General features: G+C 38.5%; 1 protein-coding gene across 1 annotated transcript; it reads right to left on the bottom strand.

Moving 5' to 3' along the window:
• Nucleotides 1-579: 579 nt before the first annotated feature.
• Nucleotides 580-22020, bottom strand: LOC140928939 (kinesin-II 95 kDa subunit-like). The gene is made up of 26 exons (XM_073378744.1): nucleotides 21821-22020; nucleotides 19249-19334; nucleotides 18656-18760; nucleotides 18190-18260; nucleotides 17765-17818; nucleotides 17272-17396; nucleotides 16692-16775; nucleotides 16262-16341; nucleotides 15381-15450; nucleotides 14774-14866; nucleotides 13834-13905; nucleotides 12715-12775; nucleotides 12354-12397; nucleotides 12090-12133; nucleotides 11384-11479; nucleotides 10451-10521; nucleotides 9835-9971; nucleotides 9084-9176; nucleotides 8065-8169; nucleotides 7232-7351; nucleotides 5603-5721; nucleotides 4756-4872; nucleotides 3826-3931; nucleotides 3206-3345; nucleotides 2136-2213; nucleotides 580-1315 (listed from the first exon to the last, which is right to left on the bottom strand). The coding sequence occupies exons 1-26, from the start codon at nucleotides 21821-21823 to the stop codon at nucleotides 1201-1203; spliced, it is 2289 nt and encodes a 762-aa protein (XP_073234845.1). The 5' UTR covers nucleotides 21824-22020; the 3' UTR covers nucleotides 580-1200.
• Between the last annotated feature and the right edge of the window lie 495 nt (nucleotides 22021-22515).

Genomic DNA, 22515 nt, shown 5'->3' on the forward strand with positions numbered 1-22515 from the left:
GGCACAACGGTGGCCTCGTCCACACTTGTCTGTTTTTAATGATTATGACTCACACCCCTGCTCCCGGTGTCTTCCCCAGATCCCCTCAGATTCGCCTTTTAAAAACGATGACTGGATCGTATTCAAGCAAAGTTTTATCTCGCGTGGAATAACAGCTTTTTACTGCTATTAGGTCGAATTGTAAACAATGTATGGGGTAGTTTTGGTTCTTTTTGGTCAAATAATGACCAGAAAACGGCTCTCCTAACTTCAAATGGTGTTTTACGGAAATATTTTCAGGAGAGGCGAACAATTTAAATGTGTTGGAGAAAGGAGAATGGCAGTTTTTTGACCCAGATGCACTGCAAGGGTTCAAGCTCTTCGTAGAGGAAAGAGATCCTGGTTTCTGCTTCTAATCTCTAAGCTGCAGTGAATGATAAGAAGGGAAAATAAAGCTTGTGACCTCAAACAAGAAAGAGCTAATTTTTTTATCCAATATCCTCTAGGGATTGAACGATTTTAAAAGTAAGATTCCACAACACAAGGAAATGAAATTTAGATTGGCCCACTTCACAGTAAACCTCACATACGCAGTTTAAACTTGATCAGTACTCTTTAATTTTCTTTTTAGGTTTCAAATAAATATTCATGGCATTATATCATACTTTCAATTTGTCACACTTGCCGGACATACATAGTTAGGAAAGCAACGCACACGGACAACCTCCTGCTATATCTACACAGCAAGGGAAAGCTTTTCGCGCCATACGACAGTCATTAGGGACCTCAAGATCCGAGGACGGCAACGGTAGCGAAAACGTCGCTGAAAAAGTGAATGCGCGTTCGTTCAATCTTCATCACGATTACTGCAAGTCAGGCATTCATATAGTGGAGGAGCGGGGCGCACCAAGCCCCTTGCTGTTTTCCCTAGTCACATCTCTTTGCGCGGCGTCCCCACAATCTGATTGCTTGGAACAGGCTAGCCCGACATGGTCATACGCGTCAGCAGTGAAACTATCTGATGTACCTCTCAACATCAACACAGAGGAGGAAATAATCTTTGTAAATTAAGCTCAAGATTTTACAAAATGAAGAGAGACAAGATTGATTTCAAAATAAAACCAAATTAAAAACTCTGCAAGTAAGGTTATGTACAATTATACATTTTACAGAGAATATTATTTCAGTAAAGTTGAATCTATCATTTAGTATCCACATCTATTATTGTGGTAACACTCTCTTTTGCTGCGCCAGAAGACCTCTGGCAGTTGGATACTGAGCAGACTCTGATGCCCCTTGCTGCTGACCTGATGACTGAGGGCCTCGACTCTTTCGCCTGACAAGAACGTAGAGTTAAGACATTTAACTCATGTCATAGTTTACACAACAAACAGGGATAATCGAAAAATTCAGCACTGATTCCAAACATTAATATGTAAAACTGATAATTTTAAAGGGGGAAGTAACAGTTCGATTTAGTTATACCTCTTGTACACGATGTACCTCACCATCGAGACAAAACAACTTAGCAAAACGCGATTCAGCCGCCATTGTTTTGGTTTTCAAAACTGGCGCTTTTCGCTACTAGTGGGCTATAACATATAGCCTAGTAGTAGCTCAACCAATCAGAACGTAGCATTGATAATAGACCACTAGTTGGATTTTACTAATAAAGGATAGGGGCTTAAATAGAAAATCTACACATGTATTGTAAATACATGCATGGTATTACATGTAGTAAAGGAAAAGCCGGAGGGTCACCAATTCCTAAAAAGAAAAACAACAACAACAACAACAACAACAACAACGGCAACAAAATTTTCAACTTTCTCACTAAATACCTAATCTCTTGATACACTATTTCGTACTATTACCAGAATCTATAGTAAATAACCTAGTTTGAAAAAATTGTTCTTCCTTTCCCAATGTGGCCTAATCCTTGTGTTCCGTACTGGGCAAACAAATTTTCAATGTGGAATACTGTACTTCAAATCCGGGAGATCAGTGAGGGGGGCTCTATAAAAGGCTTTTATCATGAAAGTCAAGAAACGTGTGAAAACCAAGCACTGGTAAATAATCGATCTTTATACCTACTCATCAAACGGATAATATTGATTGGCTTTTCACTGTCCTTGACGTGACATTTCTATGCTTACCCCGTTTTCGGACGCTCAGATGTTCGGTCAGGTCTATCTCGTCTCTTTGATTTCACTTTCGTTTTACTGAGAAGAACACTGAAAAAGGAAAGTACGTAAAAAGGAATTACCATACCTTCGAGAAAAACTTAGGAGACCAGAAAAACCCTAAGAAAATAATTCCAAAACTCTGATACTCTGCCTACACTCTGTACAGTAAATGGCCTAATAAACGCCCGGGGCGTCTATTCTCATTATTCGAACAACCTCAACAAAACTAATATGCTTTCGGCAAAAATTTCAAGAGAGTTTAAAAACAGCGGAACATCCACTCCATCAGTCGATACGTTTAGGCCTTCTAGGGATCCATATCGCTCTTTCAGATCACAACTTAATATCGATGTCAAAATCCTCGCGGCTCAGGGTTATTGTGTGGCAATCGTTATTCTATCCTTACTTTGAAATTAACATTGAGCAAGATAAAATACGCCGCCAGAGCCTTGTTAATCAAGCAAGAAACTGAAAGAATTGAATGATTATGCTTCTTTTTTGCTAATCCCAATTAGTTTTGAGTAATTCTCATAGGGGGCGTTTATTAGACGGGACGTTTATTAGAGAGGGACGTGTAATACAATTTTAACAGCGTGGAGGTGGCATTTACTAAAAAAGATAGACATGCGGTATTGGTTAACAAGTTTAGTGATACCTCCTCAGAAAGGACACATTACGGAGTGTCGGCGCTACAAAGTTGTCTGTAATACAGGATTAGGACAGTGTGTAGTTTGACATCTTGGAGAACGAGAGTACTGTCTGTGTCTGATTTGAAGAGGTGTTCGTATTCTGGAGGTGTCTTAAAGGGCGGTGAAGTTCGACTATAGCACGACTGAAATGAAATTCTCATATTCCTAATTTTTCCACAACTACGTATGGCTTTGGCAAGGAAATAAGCTTGAACTAGTGGAAGTCTAGCTTAACGCTTTCGTAACTGATTTTCATTCTTGCTAAAGCTGGTGTATTTAAGCATGTTTTGTGAATGCGAACGGGGGCGAAAGATCATGCAGCATATTACTTGACACTGTGTAAACACTCACTCAGCATCCAGTGTGAGATCCTCTTCGTCCTGCAGAGCGGCATCAAGAGCAGCCTGGACTTTCGGTGCCACAGCAGGCCCTTCATAATCCCTGGTCGTCCTGTTCGGCATATCCAACTCTATCATGATAATATTCTCAGCCTTTACAGGAGAAAAATATCATGATTAGTCGAAAGATGTCTTTGCGGACGAGATACGAGCCTTTGTAGTCAAACAAATCGGATTTTGCGGTGGGACTGCTACTGGGGACAAGGAAAAAAATTGGCCAATAAGGAGTTTAAGCAGTGACGTTTTTAATACAAATTTGATAGCGTCAAGGCTTATTAAAAGAGAGAAAGGCTCACTTCCGGTTGACGTGCGTCGCTCTAAAACGTCGCTGCTTGAACTCCCTTTTCATAGCTGACCTGCGCGGCCCTGGGGTCAATTTAATAAAACTTTAACAAATGTAATTTACAATTGTAGCATTGTTTTAGAGTCTAAAAACAATAGCTACACTTGTAAATTACACGTGTAAAAGCTGTAAATGACGACAAGAGTAGAGCTGCACCGAGTGAAAGATCCGAAAATTATAGAAGGGACATCTACAACAAAGTTAACGAATTCCACTGAAAGCTGTTATACCTTGTATCTCATGTGACCTCCCATAGCAGCGGCCATCCTGGCGTACTCGGTGATAGGTCGTCTGTTGCCGACGGCTGACACGGGTCGTTTGGCCATAGCTTGCTGGCTGTGTAATGTAACATAAGATTTCAGTGGGGTGTTGTCCGAGAAAAGGCCGCCAAGTGTACTCAACTAACACACTCACCAAGTAGTTACATTGTAAGAACACGCTGTATTTGCATGAACGTGTGATTCCAAAAAATGAAAATAGATTAAATGGCCATAATAATAACTATTACATGGAACTTAAGATGATAAGTGGTTGAAATGATGATGGTGAAACAGGCGGAACCCAAATTCCCTATAACCTGTGGCCTTTTACATTACCACAACATTATTGAAAGAATTTTAAAATTTTACTCATATTTTGACTATACATCCCCATACTTTCGCCGGCATCCCTTTTCCAACCACTTTTGCCAAATCCTGCTCCTCGACAAACAGATGACATCACATTTATGGTACGAGGTCACAAACAAAGTTCATCGTTAAGCACAGTAACTGAGTTAGTGAGTCACTAACTCAGTTACTGTGCTTAACGATGAACTTTGTTTGTGACCTCGTACCATAAATGTGATGTCAATGAGAACGGTAAGAAGAAAAAAATTTAACTTGGGATTAGCAAAACAACTTTGCACGTGCATCACGCTTTCTTTTTACATTTCTCAGCCGTCGTTGCACGTATGCGAAGTGAACGTTTTGTTTTCTTTTTCTAAACTTAGAAACAGTCCTTTTGTATTCAACTCCAGAAAAATTCGCCAACATTTGACAAATTGAATGAAATGGAATGAGCGATGAAGTTTGAAACAGCGCAAATTCACATTTAAGTGACGTTTTCACCGCCGTTCCAGTCGTACTAGTAACAGCCTATACACATCAGAAAAAACTTACCTGGAATTTTGAGAGGAAGGTTTCAATTTCCATTCTTCGTTTTCTTCATCGAAAGTCGCTCTGTTTGTTAGTTTCACTTTTTCGTCAGGTGGAATAAAGTTTTCTATTATTAACGTCCTAGGAAAAAGAAAAAGAAAATCCAGCGCATTTGTTGTTATACATTGTACTCACCATCTGCCTTCTTATTGGCTAAGAGCCTACAGTTAATTCTGGAAACTAGAGCTCTCTACAGGTTCTTAGACACTAGTATGCTAACAGGTAAGTGATCAATCTATAGGTTGCGCACAATGTGTGATTGTGAGCTATCCGCGAGCGGCACGTGGTAGAAGACGCGAGAGGAGCGCCACTCACTTGAGCGCTCTCTCGCAAATTGCTCCCCTCGCCACTCAAAAGAGAAAGCTTGAGTGCAGGATAATTGATTCAGTCCAAGAGCAATTTCTATTCTTTCTTTGAAGATAAACATTCAACTGTGTTCCGTGCGATAGTGCATTTGCCGTTATTTTATTTCTAACTTTAAATCATTAAGGCTTTTGTCATATTCGGAATAATCAAAGCCTTGGGTAAGTTTTCTTAGCCGAGGCTGGATAGTTGATATTCTGTGCCAGCTTGAAAATTGATAATCGCAAATCCATGTTAAAATGATCCTGTTTTCATTTACCAAAGCAGTTCCTCTAAGTCAGTCTCCTTTGTTCAATGATAAGTTAATGCTAGCTCCAACGTGCCTCATGCAGCTCCGTGGTTGAGTCCACTTTTGTTGAGAGAACTCGAATTTCTTTTTCCTGGTTCGTCTGTGTAACTTAATGACAATAAACATCATTTCTCAGTAACACACATTTTCCCGACTTACTTTAGTTTCAGTTCCCGCGTGAGATCCTCTTGTGCTTGCTCTAACTCCTGTCGTTCCCGAATATGCGCTTCTTGCTGGTCAGCAATCTCCGCCCGGATAGTTTGCAATTTTCCAAACAGCTACAGGAAAAAATGGATTCCTCACACAGTGGATATTAAAGGGACAGTGTCCCGGTTATGCGCACGCGCGAGCGTCATCTGTTTTTTCTTTTAAAGACAATAGAACTGTCAAATTGAATCGACAAGATTTCCTTCCGGACCGCACCGCCGACAGAGATTTGTTGTTTATATTCTCAAGTAATATTTTAGACTTTCGAAGAAGTCTTTCGTCTTATATAAAAATTTGGCTCGCGGTTCGAAGACTCATCGCGATTTTATCGCTAGCTGGGCCGCCTCGCGACCCGAAAATCTCGTTCCGCTCGCTTTAAAAACATATTTTCTAATTTGAAACTCGTGTCAGAGGTCAATCGCTCCAAGTCCACTAATATCTGCCTGATTTGCTCGCGTTCTAACCTCAAACGTTTGAAAGACATAAATAAAAATGCAATCTCAACGCTATGAATCATCACAAAGATTAGTCAAGAATGATATTATGATTCATGTCACTAGTTTTTCAAAACGTGTAGCGCCTGTTTGTTCGATTTTGTCGGCCGTAAGGTGATTCATTTAAAAGTTTACTAACGCGTCGTTGCAAAACATTCTGCTTCACGAAGCTCCCCTCCACAAGATCTCCTCAGTCACATCAATGTCTCAACGGTTTCTTTCTTACAGTCTTTATTGTTGCTGTTTCATTTCTGCGTATTCCTTTCACAATTATCTGAGCTTGTATGGAAGCTAGCAGAAGAAATAAGCCTTGAATCGGCATCAAAGTGCTTCCAATCTTTTGGTCCTCCGGCCAACGGCAATAAAAGTAACGCCAAAAAATCCAGATTTTGCCCAAATAAAAACTTAACAGGAACAAAATATCATTGATCTATAATTCTGAGAAGTTTTAGTGTCGTATTGAACCCGGCCAAGCGCGATGCAAACGGATTTTTCAAGATTCTCTTACTCTCCTAGCATCTTTTGATTTCGCGACATCCTGTCCAAAAATCAAAGTTTGGTGCATGCGCAGTAACGGGATACTGTTCCTTTAAGGGTGGGATCAAAACAGTCCAGTCTTATGACAAAGTCATCGAGATATTTTTCAATAGGCAAATCTTTGCTGAAGTCACTGTTTACATTTTTCCTCATTAGCATACGACTTAACTCATAGAAGCCGTGGTCGTATATACGAGCTAAATTTAAAAGTTGAATGAGCTGATTAACTTGAGTAAGTTGTGCACTTTTCAGTTCTTTGCAAGCAGTATTGAAGGAAATATCACTAAATCAGCCATCGAAAACTGCGAGATTGATGGGTGGCAAAAATGTTAATGAGCCATACATACTTTGTAAAATTTGGAGTATTTAAAAGAGAATTTCTGCGAAACCATTTGGTGCATCAGGCTCAAATTTTCAGCGATAACTGAAATTGTTATGCTCTTTCAATATTCGAAGGTTTTATTTTATTAGCATCGTCAAATAATGATGAGCATTATGTTAATGAGGCAAAAAAATGTAAACAAAGATTCGCCAAAACAAACACCCTTACCTTTTTCAGTTTCTTAGTTTTACTATCCACCTCTTGCTGTAGAGATGTGAACGTTTCTTTTATCTCTACTGTACTTTCGTCTTTTTCTTCGAGTTTTTGCTGCATCTCTCTTTCACGTCGCTAAAAAGAAGGGAAAAAAGTATCTATTCAACATAAGCGAAAGAACAAAATCGTAAGTCGCAATGTATTCAACAGAGCCAAACTAGTTGCAAGTTGTGGAATTACAAAGCTTTTTAGACTTTCCACTGATGGAGAATAACCATAAGGCAAACCGAAACAAAATAAATAATTGTTGTAGGAGTAACAATTATTTTGAGTTTGCCCCTAGAATTGTTCTATTCTCTACTTCCGTTATTTCAAACAAAATATGAAGCCTAGGTTCTGCACTTTTCAGGCCTCAAGATTATAAGAATTGCGTTCTGAGGAAGACTGAGTAGGAGGCTAAGTTTAGATAACAAGAACGCACTTCGTATTCATTTCCATAAAATGAAATTGTTCTGTATGTTTGAAAATAAATGTTCCGTGTCTTTTTATACCGCTAAATTGATCCCACTAGAGCAAAGAAGGGTGCGGGTACCTGACCCTTACAGGTCTCATGTTATGCCTGATCGTGAAGAGAGTCCACATCAGTGTAGTTCATCCGCAATCACTACATATCACAAAAATCGATACCAAGGAGTCACTCCTGTAATTCAGGGGCCCTATAACGATGGCGTTATTATCAGCGGGGTTGAAATAATACAGGTCCTCATTAGTTGGAGAAAGCAAAACCTCAAAGGATGTTAAGTAAAATGAATTCATCGTGAAAATGGTCAACTGAAACAATAACTTACATGCTGTTCAGCGATTTGTCGTCTCCGTTCTTCAAGAGCTCGTTCCTGTTCAGTGGTTGTGTCTACAATACTTTTTCCTCCAACCAATAATTTGCTTTCCATCATCTGTGAAAGGAAACTAATAAAGTTAGATGATTGTGTACTTAACCCGTTCACACTTGAGCCGCCCGTGCGGATCCCCGTCCCTTGTACCACTTGTGACACCTAACATATGCAGGGGGTAAGAGATCATTCTAAACACACTCAAATGGGAACGATTTAGTCAAACAGAAGACAGGAGAAAAAAGGAAAACAAACAAGCAAACAAACAACAACAACAACAAGACCAAAATTTAAGGGAGTCGACCACTGCCGTTTTTCCTTGCAAATAACTTCACCAACCTCGGCAGTTTCCTGGAAACATTTCCCACAGAAATGAAGCTCAGCAAATGCCCAACAAAAGAAAAGTCGAAGGGCCACTGTCACTTTAAAACCCAAACTTGCCTTCTACGAATGCCAGAACACAGCAAGCTGCAATTCACTATCAGAAGCAGAAGGCAGCATAGAACATTGGTTTCAATGTTGGCAATTTAACACTTCAAGTTCCAAAAAAATGCAACATCAACTTTCTCTTAATGATAGCAATACACCGTCAAGAGAAAAGCTTCTGAGAATTATTGAAAGGATCATTAAAGAGGAAATGTTTTGATCATTTATCAAATTCTCTCATCTAGTTCTTCCTGGAGAATTTGTATGTGCATTTTAGTGCTTCAAGGGTTGAGCAAGAAGGAAAAATTGAACGAAGGGTGGAAAAGCGCGACTTCAGCGATGTTTAACCTGCCGTCGTCGTTGCATTGAGAAAACAGGGAGGCAGTAAACAACCTAGTCCGCGCCGCATGGAACCGATTGTAGACTGGATCCGGGTCGGGGCTTCATATCTGGTAATGAATGCTGCACGACTTGTAATTCACTCAAACAATGAGAGACAGTGACACCGCAACAGTAACTGGGTCAATTAACTAACATGGATGTTAACTGACCTTGATTTTTGCTGTTAAAGCTGATTGTTGTTCTTGCTGTTTTTTCAACTGCTGCTCTCGCTTTTGTATTTCACCCAGGAACTTTTCCTTCTCCTGAACAGAGAAAAGTAGTACTTATCATAAGTTTGATGACAATGACAATTGAAATATTTTTCATATACCAACAGCATGATCTCCATCGTGATTCTGATAGGGCCAATAATGATCCTTACATAGATCAAAGCATTTCTATAACGACATTACGTGATAAAACGGTACTAAAGGCGCGTGATCACGTGGTCTGCTTTCCGTTTGACTTCGGCAATAAAATAAAGAACTTCACATTTGATGATACAAAACGCTGGATGTCTAGCGACAGAAATCTGTTCGATAGACAATGAAGGTGAATCCTTTTGTGTCAAATCATTGGTAATCGTTTAATTGTTGTTTATATTTCAATGTTTTTCTGTTTTTTTTTTTTTCTGAAACATTTACTCTTCCTCAATGTATCAAGCGGTGATCTCAACAAAGTGTCTTTTTTTCATGTTTTATTTGCACTTGTTTGAATTGCTAACGCAATCAAAACCGCGAAGGTCATACTGAATTCAGATTTGTATTTCTGCAGTTCACACCAACTTCATTCAAAGTTTTGTAATATTTTGGATCATAATAGTTGTTCGTTTGGATCTTTATAGTAGTTGAGCTTTCAGGTGTTAGGGTCACAGCCATTAAAGACATAAAGAAAGTCAGTGAGTTTAAAGCGGTTACGAACCTCAGCCATCATGGAATGATTATCCTGCAAGGCTTTTTTGTCCTCTTCAAGTTTAGCCCGTTCAGCTTTGATTTTGTCATCTGTACTCTCAACTCCCTCTTCACCCTCTTCCTCGATTTCTTCTTCTTCGACTGAGCCTGGAAACAGACACGTTTTTATGTAATGAACAAGCTTCAAAAGTTGAAATACATTCGCAGGCGGCACAACGTAAGCTTGCAAAATGATTGTCTTTTTCTATCAACATTACCCAGCGAGCAGAGGCCCTTAGCGACGTATCTAGGAAGATCGAAGGGTTTTCCTTGTTAACTTTTTAACGTTGGATAAATAGAGGATTGTAAGTGGGTATGTGAGCATGTGAAAATGGAAGAAAGTTGTAGAAACGAGCATCGGTTTGTCCCAATAAAAAACGAAAAATAATTGAGGAAACTTTGAGCTTGAACGAGATACGTTTACTGCTGTGCTTACGAAGTCAAGACCTAGCGAGCGAAATTCGTCTTGTGAAAAACAAAACTGGAAACACTGAATTTAGCGTCGTGTTTTGTACCCGCAGTTAGGCTTCTTGTATATTTGGTAAAATACAAAAATACAATAATAATCATATAACTTGGCTTCTAACCATTCTTTCCTCTTCTTCTCCTTTTAACTTTCTTTCCTCCACCTCCTCGGCGTTCCAATTCTCTCTTCAGTCTGGAAAATTCAAAACAAAACCAATCAACAATAAAATAAAACACATTTTCATAAAAATGTATTTTAGTGTCTTTGGCAAAGTGCCTCACTCAGCAAATCACGCGGACGTATGCCCGCGTGATGTGGTTCTTACTTTTGAATGGATGGATCAAATTTTATGGTGTGATCGTTCAAATGGAACTGGAGTTTACTAACTGCAATTATTCATTCATGCATGCATGCATGCATCATTCATTCATTCATTCATTCATTCATTCATTCATTCGTTTGTTTGTTTGTTTGTTCGTTCCTTCATTTGTAAATGTAATTTGTTTACCCACGGAGCACTTACGTTCATAAAGAACTCGTAGAAACGCGTCCGTGCGTTCCAGATCGAATTTTAATTTGGAGAGAAGAAAACCGGAGTACCCGGAGAAAAACCTCTCGGAGCAAGGGACAGAACCAACAACAAACTCACCCCACATATGGCGGCGACGCCAGGATTCGAACCCGGGCCACATTGGTGGGAGGCGAGTGGTCTCACCACTGCGCCACCCTTTCTCCCTCTCATTCATTCATTTATTTATTTGGATTACACTTTACCAGTTATATTTTACTAAGCATTGATTGGACAAAAAACGAAAAGTGGGGTGTTTCTTGGTATTGCGGAAACCATTGTTGGTTCGCTTTTGTGTTGTGGTGTGGATATTGTTCAGTGTCTTTTCAATCTTTTGTATTACGTCATTTGGTGATTACACCTGAAACTACCAAAACCTGCTGGAGGCACGACGAATACAGGCTGCTCAACTATGTAAAAAGCAGCATTTCTTAAGTGGGTGGATAAAAGTAACGTTAAGTCGACAGGTGTATTCTTTTCTCTTACTTGGCGATCTCCTCTTGAAATTCTCTCAGCAAGGCATCCTTAGGATCTTCGTTAATCTTAGGTTTGTTCTTGATATTCTTCGCACGGTTAGCATATCTGTGTTTACATAAAAAAGCAGTGAATTAGAGATTCAACCTGATACTTCTAATGAGGCTAGGAAAACCTACAGGGACACCCTGCCCGCGCGGGACACTCTTGCTTGATCGATACTAGATCCAGACGAAAAAAGGAGGTTCTGCTACCAGGGTGCTACAGGGATAACTACCTTTCCTGAGAAAGAGAGAACTCAATTTAAAACAAATCATGATATTTTCTTCAATAAATTTAGTATGAAGTGAAATATAAAGTGCGCTCGTCTGTGTTAATCTGAAGTGACGATTGAGGTTGGCAAGGAGCGCACTCCATTCAATTCATTCGATGGCGCTAAATTTTTCCGCTTGATGGGTACTCCTTTCTTGTTAAAGCCTGCGGTTTCACTCGCATAGGTCCACACGTCTTCGGCGCCACTTAAATTTTCTCAGATTCAAAGGAAAGGAAGTGTTACTCCCAGTCATACAAAATAGCTTTATTCAGTGGGTCCTTGTTGAAGACGGGGGAGAAAAGTGTAAGAGTTAATTTTGTTACACTTGCTGTGAGTGAATACCCATGGAACTTTTTTCTACTACAGTTAACAGTGTAATATATTTGCAGTGATGCAAAGTCTTACCTTAACGTTGTGATCGTCTCCTCAAAGTTATAACTTGCAGGACCCTGAATGAACAAGGTTAAATTAAAAAAGGTTTATGAATCACTATTCACCACCAGTCATTCATCATCATCATCATCATAATTGCGCTTATGCCGTGAAGCGTTGCGCAGAAATCTTTGATTGGCCAGCATAGCTTGTTTTTTTTTTACCGATGACAGTGTTACAACAGTCACTATTCAAAATCACTCTATCACTGAACTAAATGCCACTTCCTGTACTTACTATGTTAGCAACCATAACTGTTCTGGCATTTCCTCCAAGCGAGTCTGCATAAACAGATACAGATCACACAGTTAAACTGGTTTAACATGTGTACTTGTTTAATACTGAATAATGAAGTATTTATTTATTCATTTGTTATTGTTTGATTCATTCTCTGAGATATTCAGCAAAGCTGAACTTTTCGTGATTGACAATGCAAATGAGAGATGCTGAGCGGCACTTTCCTGTGGTTTCACGTTTGTTACATGAACATTTGAAAAATGACTCTCTTATAATACATGACCAAATGCGCACTTTTAATTTTCCCCTACGAAAATAGATATTTTGCTTACGAAAGACTAAATAATTAAACTCGTTTTACCTTGCAATAACCTTGTTAACTTGGAATCTCTGTACGGGACATGAGTGCTTTTGCCATCCACCTAACAAAAACAAATTAAAAGAGTTGTCAATACAGCAAACAGCAATAACGAGCCAATATCTCGATAAGGCTACAGAAGACAGTCGACGGCGAACCACACGTGGGAAGACTTCTTTGGGACCAGAGAAGTGTCTCCGCCTATAGGAAGGTCTACAATGCAGCGTTTGTAGTGGCCGTTTTACAGGTGAGACCGGGTCGACGTTGTATTTGTGGAATCGCGTTTTGGGGGGCTGTTCTGGAGGACGAATTTTGACCCTGCCTCTTGCGCTACTTAATAATGGCTTGTAAAGGAATCAAAAGCATCCCCGACTCAAAACAAACTTCAAATTGGCCAATGTGGATGCGGAGTCCATGAAAAAAGCCCACTCAAACTAACAAAACATGATCAATTAAGCTAGGTATCAAAAAATGAAAATCAGTAACAGAAACTGGGAGACTGGCTTTCACACAAGTAAGCATAGCTTGTGCGGCTTTTTGTAAAATACAGAAAATAAATTAGTATCATGCAAAATTCCTGCTTAAGAGGTTCTATTTGATGGTAACTTAGTTTATAGGATTTAGTCTACAGATTTAAAAGCTGGAACACTAAAACTCTCACTCCCCATATTGTCTGACAAGAGTCAAAGGGTTTATATTAGAGAAAAAACCTTTACTAAAATGCATACAAGTGTATACAGATTTATATGCGAGGTTTCAAATCCCAGGATACAAAACGTATTAGCATGCCTGGGATTTGAAACCTCGTTTACACCAATATCAATATGACATAAGTAACTCTTTCTTCGCAAATTATTATCGATTCGTATTCATGAGAACACTGTTTGGTTTCAAAGTTCCTTGTTAAACAGTTTCACACATCAGAGGTAAACCTTAACCACCCAGCAGCAGCATGTTAAAGCGGCAGGAACTAGTTGCAGATGAAACTTACTACACGTAGTACAGAGTGGATATACATCTTCCTGCAAACTATAAAACGTTCTCTTCATAATCGCCAAGTTCATACCCTCGACATAATAGTTGTTTAGATCTATACCTTCCTTATACTTAATATTTCCTTACCAAGGCAGATATAACATTGCCAAGCGCTGACAGTGAGAGATTGATTTTAGTGGCTTCCTTGAGTCTCTCCCCCTAAAAGAAATAACCAGAATAAAGAGGCTCTTAGTGCACATCGCTGTTCTAGGTATTCAGGTAGGAAAGAGCGGCACGAATGGAACACAAATATGAAAAAACGAGGGGAAAGCGGCGAACTAGATTAGGAAGGGAGTGAGGAAACGTGACTCCTCCTTTATCCCTGTTTCCTTCTTCAGCTCCTCAGAAGTACCCTAACCGGTTGCGATCTGCGAAGCTAAGAGGCACTACTATTAAGACTTTATCGCATTTTTTTAACCTCGGTCAATTTGTCAAATGTAAGAGAATTTTCCTGCAGTTTCCGTTCTCCATAAAACGTCGCGTTAGGACGTTTCAAGTCGTACATGTAGTCTTGCACTGGATGTTAAAGAAATGTAACAAAAAAGGTGATATGATTTTGCTAAAAATACCAATTATTTTTTTACTTTCTCGTCGCCATCGTCGCCGGTCCTGATTGTTTATTCACTCCCCAATTAAAAAGACAACAAATGTTTATATCAGTGGGAAAAAAATGCTGAAAGCAAACGTGCAGGTACAAAAACTGCTGTCTTTGGACTAGGATGGGCAGTAGGTCGTTCAGACACATGTTTGGAGGAAATGTTCCACTCATTAATAAAGAGTTGATGTCTTGTCTTGTAACATTTAGTGTACCCGCCAGTCAACCTTCCATAATAGTGACTTCTTAAGATCCAACTACTCGACAGCAACGAAGCAAGTCAAAAAAACCAACAACTTCGTACGTGTTGTGCATGACCACGCCTAATTTCACATTCCCTCAAAATGCTCAAAAAGACTTTGGAAAAATCTGGTCATCACGCCCCGCAAAAATCCCAACCACACGTTATCTGTCAGTAGTGACAACGCTTACCGTAGCCCCTGTCTTGGTCTGTCTCTCACTTCCTGCCAAGTCCACCATGTTCAGTTTACCCACACGAATATGACTCTCGCCATCCGCACCAGGCTGAAAAGCAAATTAAGAATTAACTTAGCTAACTGCCATAAGCCAGCTAAAATATTCGAATAACGATGAGGGATCACTAGTATCTCAGTGGTTAGAGCATCCGACTAGATCACGGAGGGCCTATCTGGGGCTCGGATGTGTTTTTGAGTTTCCATTTGATGCGAAAAACGTATTATGTTCTACTTCTACTTAAGACTCACTTGGTGGTTGGATGGTTGCATCTACGATATGCCTTAATGTGACTGCGTGATAAAGTTATGAGTAATACGTGCTTGTCCTAGTTTGACTATGTGCCTGCGTGATGCAGATCTAGTCAAAGACCCACATTTCACCCTTGCTGGCCATCGAGTCTCCAGTACCTCAGTGGTCAGAGCATCCGACTAGATCACGACGGGTCATTGGTTCGAATCCCATCTTGGGCTCGGATTTTTTCCGAGTTTCCATTTGATGCAAAAAAACGTATCGTGTTCTACATCTAATTAAACAATAGTGAACTAGTATATTACATAAATACCTCGCTGCATTCAATGGTAATGATAAAGATTGCATGGGACCTTGACGAATGCTCGTTCATGTTCGTGGCTCTTTTGAGAAAAAGAAGATATCACCAATCAGCACTTGTAAATGCACCAAGTAAGAAAAAGTACAAGACCGTCAGCTCTACCTTAAAATCTCGAAAACAAATCTAAGTGACTATATTTTTCAAAACCAGTAATTTTTAGAGGGACTTATCATTAGTGGAGGCTTATTGGATTCGGAGGGGCTCATTACCAAAATGGCAGGCAAAATCATGAGTTCCAATCTCGGCTGAGCGAATAATTCAAAAGAAAAAATTTGCGCCGGCAGTTTTCTGTTGAGCAAGCGATAATATTGGAAAAAAAAGCATTTGTCACTAAGCAATCGCTATAAACCTGCCAACACCAATGAACCTAAATTTGAAGTATATAAAATTAAACGCAACCCTCTTAAGTTCATTTTTCGACACGCCCTAAAACCATGCAATAGCTAACGGTATAACATTACTTGGCAGTCGTTATTTTTGGGATTTTACCTCCTTAACTTAGGAAATAATCGTGAATGAGGCTACTGGTTATTGAAATGAACGCTTGTGTCGTATACACTGTACCAAGGTCAGGTTACACTTAGATAAGCTAGATATAATAAGTGATTTTCTGGCTTAAAATATGTCTAAACGCCCGTTTATATGGAGGTGGGGGACCCCATTTAGGTGAGGTAACCCGCTTAGGTGGGGTAGCCCGCCTGTTCATATAATCTCTCATTTCAATTTGATCACGTTTACATGTTAGGTGGGGTGACCCGCCACATGCTACCTCACCTATATGGGGTCCCCACCTCCATGTAAACAGGCCCTAAAAGCTACATGTATGTACTTACCCCACTGCTCGGTTCTGATTGCCAACATTCATTACGTGCTCAATCTCTTTCACACTTTTACAGACAAATGATTGCAGGTCCTAAAAATCATAACAAATAACTGACTTGTCAAAATAACACCTTCAGAGAGCGAGTCAAGATTCATAACAGCTAACTGCGTTATTTATACATGGCAAGATAGAAGGAACACGTAGTCTGAAAGAAATTTCATATCAAATAGTGCACCAACCTTAAAACCTAGGTTGGTAGAAAAGTACTTTTCAGGTGGAGAGGAGCGAAAACTGGAAAAACGTCTGCATTCACAGGCTAATCGAGTATTGGAATGCATAATTGCATAGCACCTAGGACGTACATGGTCAGTCACAAATACAGTTGCTGCTCACTGACGTGACGCTCGCAGCAATAAAATAAAACATTTCAACTGACTAACCTTAACATAGACCCCAGTATCTGGTCTTTCCTTTAGTTCTAGTCTCCGACCTTGATCTTTTGACAATAGATCTCTGATATCCTCCTGTTAAAAACAGCATCCACCATTAAAATTCATAAAATTAATACAACTCTTTTTCCGTTTTTTAAATCTTGCTGGCAGATAATGGAACCATGATTAAGGAAAATTACAAAGAGACTGAGGATAGTGTGAGGGTTGTCCACCTGCGGGTGGGAGAGGGGCATGGTTTTAGCCAAAAGGGAGTCCAGCCGTCCTATGGAAGCCCATTTTTGGTAATACAAGGAAAATTCACTTAATCTCTTTTAATTTTATGGGAAAACATGCCTTCTGGATGGCCAGTTTTCAATGTCTGGCTAAAAGCCTGGAGAGGGGTACTCAACAAAGTTATATAAGGGAAGCCCTCCTGCCAAATATCCAACTTCCGTGCCATTGGCAGCAAAACACAAAAAATCAGTCACACAAATTGCCTGAAAATACTAATGCACTCTTGTCAAATGATAATTACATGTACAGGTACATGTATGCCACCTTGTTTTGTGATATTGTATTTCATACGTACCTGGTATATTTCAAGATATGATGCTCTGACCAAATACTGCTGGTTCTGTGTCCTGGCAATATGAGTGAAGATGTGATCAAACGAGTTCGGAATCACTCCTCGCATATCTGGGTCTGACCTCACTCCTACAATTTACAACAATATAATTTTAAGTGATAATTTGATTTTGTTGGTATAAAAGTGGGTCACTTTTGTTCTTGCACAAAGAAAATTTGGCTGGACTTTGGTCTGACAAACTGAAATACTTTAGTTATACTAGATGACATTAAGTTTCTTAGCATGGTGGAAAAAACGTTTTGCTCCTCTGGAAGCTTTGTAAAATTGAAGTATAAGATAACATGATGTCAAGCATGGAAAACCTGGACCACCTAAGTTATTATTAGATAGTGTTTACAGCCAGGATGTATTATTTTACACATTAACCATTAATCAACTGAGTAAAAAAAAAACTGCTGGCATTATATTTGATGAATGTAAAAAATATGCTTCTTACCTTCCATTGTAAAGGTTTTTCCCGTCCCTGTTTGACCATAAGCAAATATTGTACCTGCCAAAAGAAATATCACAAATTAAATTACTATTAGTTTTACATAACATCTAACTAAATGTACAATTAAAAGTGCTAACTAAGCATCGCTTGGAATTTCATCCAAATTTAATTCAAACACTTCCCAAGTGATTCAACTACCTGCATGTCAAACACTTTGGACTAAAAAATAACTGAGATATGAAGGTACTGCCATTGCCCTGCAGATGGCTAGACAATTATTTGGCTCAGATGACCACATAAAATGGCAGTCCTGTCTCCAGAAGGAGATATGTAAAAAAAGTGTCCTAGTATATGCATTGCTCGCTGAAATAAGGTGTGTTTTGTTTGTTTTTCTCTTACAAGTAATGGAATAATTATTGTCAACTCACCATTATAACCTTCAAGCACAGAATCCACCAGTTGACTGAATGTTTCATCATAGAGGTCTCTTTGCTTTGAGCTTTGGTAACAAATAAAAAAATATATATTTTAAAACGTAATTTACTGTTTTTTTTTTTTAAATATTAAGAGTAAATCTGGAATCTTGAGTGTGTTGCATATTTACTCAATTTTTCTTTAGGCAAAAGTAATGTGACCAATTTATGTAATAAAATCAAGCAGTGGGTTTTTCTCTCTGAACTTGTTTTGCAGGTAGAATCCAAAAGATCTAGATGAATGTTTGAGTTGAGAAACAGAAGAAACAAAAAAAAGATGTTTTGATTCAATAAATTTCATTATTCTAGCTAGTGTTTACAAGAACTAAACAGTATTTGTTTACTCCACATTACATTTTATTTACAATAGTGACTCAGTCACCATTCTACTTCTAAATAGAGAGTTCAATGAATGACTTACTTCCAGTCATAAACAGAATCATAAGTGAACATTCGTGGTACTTCCTCCTTCTTGGATGGATTGGTAATTTCAATTGTTCCTTTTTTAACATTCATCTCTATTATTCTAGGAAGAGATCATAAAAAAAAAAAAAACATTTCAAGAAATTGTGAATGCTACTTCATGTACCTGATACATGTTAATAACCCGTCTCTTCCTGAAAGGAAGGCCGGGCAATAAAATTAATATAACTTGAGTGCGAAATTTTTACACAGGCATCTGATTGTATATTACACTAAAAAAACTCCATAACATTCAATAATAGAAAAGTGTTAACACCACACCTCAAGAAAAAGAAAACCTTACAATTTTGTCACTTTTATGCCAGACTCACTCTAGAGAAACTGTATAATAGTGCCTTTCTGCATAATAGACCCTTGTCCCTGCATAATGTGACACAGGGAACAAAATTAATCTGCATAATTATTATTTCCCAATATTTTTGCACCCTATGACAAGTTTTGCCTATGGCTCCCAAGAAACAACTGAAAAATACCATTTATTTTTTAATGGATGTTTAGGGATCACAGTAAAAATTTTTAAAAAGTTTTCACCTTTGATGTCCTTGTGCTATTTCTTTTTCATTCATTGGACGACACCTTACAACAACCTTCACTGACTCACCAGCTTTTTTACTGGACTGAAAATAAAGTTAAAACAGAAATCATACTTTTGAACCTCTAATACTGTGAGCATCCTTCTATTAAGTAGCCACCCTCTATTTACAACCAGTTTGAGTTAAGATATAAGCAAGACATTTTCACAAATTAACGCCTAACCCGCAACCCAGCAACGAGCCCCAAGTTACTGGGGTAACGAGAATAAATCTAGCTACAATCCCAGACAAAACTTATTGGGAAGATTGTATATCTTAACAGTAGTCCAATTTAATCCTCAAAAAAGAGAGTTTTCTCTTTTGCTAAAAGTTGCCCTTCCCCTGTATTCAATGTTGGGATACATGTATAACAGGACAATTATGCGCACAAACATTATAACAGTTTTGCTCAACATTCATTTGGGTCAGGGGGGAGGGGAGTAAGGAAAAAAAAGAGCTACAAAGCAGCAGCCTTCCCAACACTTTTGATGATGATTGTAGCAATCAGGGTGGGACTTAAAGTTGGGGCCTCTGAATTACAAGTCCAGGGTTCTAGCCGCTCGTCCACACTGCCTCTGAGCACCACACTGCCTCCAAGTGACATGATAATTAAAGACACATCAAAATATATAAGCTACACTTAAGGTAGCTGAACACAGTTTTGCAGGCGGTCAGCAGTAACTCGCGTGACAGCGCATGTTTTAAATCAGACAAACAAACATGGTGGGGAAAAAGCAATGGTACACTGAAGACGATTTCTCAAAATCTGCATTCTGTACTCATTAAAATTTTGTGATATTTTGCAGAATTTTTCCTTTTATCGTATTTTAAATAATGAGAACTTTGAAATGGAAGTTGAAGAGACAAATTTTATGACACAATTAATAATGACAGTACCATAATATTACTGACAATGTAAAAACTCGTCTGTTAAAATTTGGTCAAATAATTAAGTTTGAAATGGTAATGATTAATGATTATTGTAAGCTGTGTGCAAGTTTATATGAAAATCTAATGGGTGAATTTTATGAAACTGAGCAAAAGTGAAATTTTAAGGCTGTATTCAATTGCTATGTTGAGATGGGAACAACGAAAACGTCAAATTTTACCCGTCAATCAAAATCTTTCATCAAAACATTTTTTACTTGCAAAGTTTCAGCTTGTGAGCTGCAAGCTTTCTCTTGCCATTATTTGGCAAATGACATACCGTAAGATTCTGAAAATAAGCCCCGGGGCTTATATTTTTCAAAGACCCTTTTTGAGGGGCTTATTTTCGGAGGGGCTTATCTATGGAGGGAAATTTGCGTTTCAAAATCGATTGGCTAGTCTTATAGTTGGAAGTAAATTTACCGTTTTTGCTTTGTTTTACTTTGCATTTGAGGGCAATTTTCCAAGCACAGGGGAGGGGCAATTTAACAGAGGGTTTTTGTGTTACCAGTTTGGGGGCCTTATATTTGGAGGGGCTTATACATGGTATACATGGAGGGGCTTATTTTTGGAATTTTACGGTATACTCACAAACTGCCAAAACTATGTTCAGCCACCGTAAATTCTGATTTTCTGAACCATCAGGGTAAAACTAATAACCAGTGTTTTAAAAAATGATAGGTCTAAAACTTCATGTTTTGCCTGACAAAAAAACTAAGCTGTTCATCATGGTAACAAGAAAATTATTAAGAATAATTAGGAGGTTTGAAAAATAATGGACCACAAAATTCAATTCACTACAACAGCAGTACTGTAAGTCAAATACAGATTGACAAAGCAGGAATAAATTGAAATACTGCTTGGGCAACCTGGAGTTCAATTTTTTTGCCAGGTTCTGGGGGGTATAGAAATTAAATGACTACAAAATAGGAGATAGGTACACATAACAAAGGCTTAAGGACGTACAGTTGGCTATTCCAATTTTATAAAGTTTTGAAAATATTATTGTGGGCTTGTAGTGACTTGTATTTATTAGTTGTTCAAACCAACAAAATCACAGGAAAATCTTTTTAAATGCTTTTTTTGTGAAATTTTGAGAACAAAAATTAGTACCAAGTGGAAGGACTACCCAAGAGATACAACTGAATAATTAAAATACGACATATACAGCTGTTTTAAAGATATAAGCTTATGTATGAACCTTACTCGTATTGCGTTAATAACATTCGTAAGCTAAAATGAGCTTGACACTACATTCAACAGGAAAACATTAAAAGAACATTACTTATATGGTTATCCAAAGAATAATTTAAAACTAAAAAACATTCTTCGTGCTTCTTTTTGTAAGTTTATATATGATTTCAGCATAATAAAATAAACATCATTAAAAGTAACGAAAGCCGTGCAGCTTTTTAGATATGCTTTCGGTCCCAAAGGTTTGTTATGTACATGATGATGTACATGAGTATCCCACAAATACCCTTTAAAAATTTCCATTTCCATAAATGAAACGCTACCGGGCTTATAAAATGATAAGCTTAAATGGTTCATTTAATAAAAAAAATATGTAAGCTTATATTAGGAATAGTTTATTTCCGACTCACCATGGCGACTGAGTTCGAGGTCCTTTTCCCGAATTATCCACAAATTCTAGAAACTATACATGCTTATGAGTGCCTGTAAAATAGACTACATTCTTCTCAGCACGTTAACGTTACTGTCCACACAAAACTGGCTAACTTATTCTACTTCTACGCTCCGGTAAAATATACATTGACGGCGAACCGAGCAAGCCGCCATTTTTCCAATTAGATTCAAGTCCCTCTCGATCGAAACCTCCTGGTCCAGTCTTCTGCGGTTCAGAAGGTTAGCTCGGTTTAGAAACAAAGGCTAAAAGAAATATGCATCGTCAGGAGCCGATTTAAGTCATTGGCTCTGGCATCGTTAAACAACAGCCATAATAACGACAACAGAAATTACGCAAACGGGCTTAATATTTCCCAAATACACATGTTCCGATCGATCGATCGATCGATCTTTGCGTCCTACGGGACGCATAAGACAAACTTAAAGCAAGCATGAATTATTTTGCTCTTTGATTTGGGGATTTTTAAGGGACACAGAGATAACAAAATCACTGGTTATGAGAGGCAAGAGGGAGGAGGGGCGGGCGACGCCAGAAAAAATTCGTGCAAGGGAAAATCTTTTGAGTACTGCGGGAGTCATTAGCATACATCGTTTTATAAACACGCTAGTTACTTGGCATCGATTGCAGGAGCTCTCGTTTTACTCACTTCAG

The sequence above is a fragment of the Porites lutea genome, chromosome 2 (assembly GCF_958299795.1).
Source record: "Porites lutea chromosome 2, jaPorLute2.1, whole genome shotgun sequence".
Lineage (NCBI taxonomy): Eukaryota > Metazoa > Cnidaria > Anthozoa > Scleractinia > Poritidae > Porites > Porites lutea.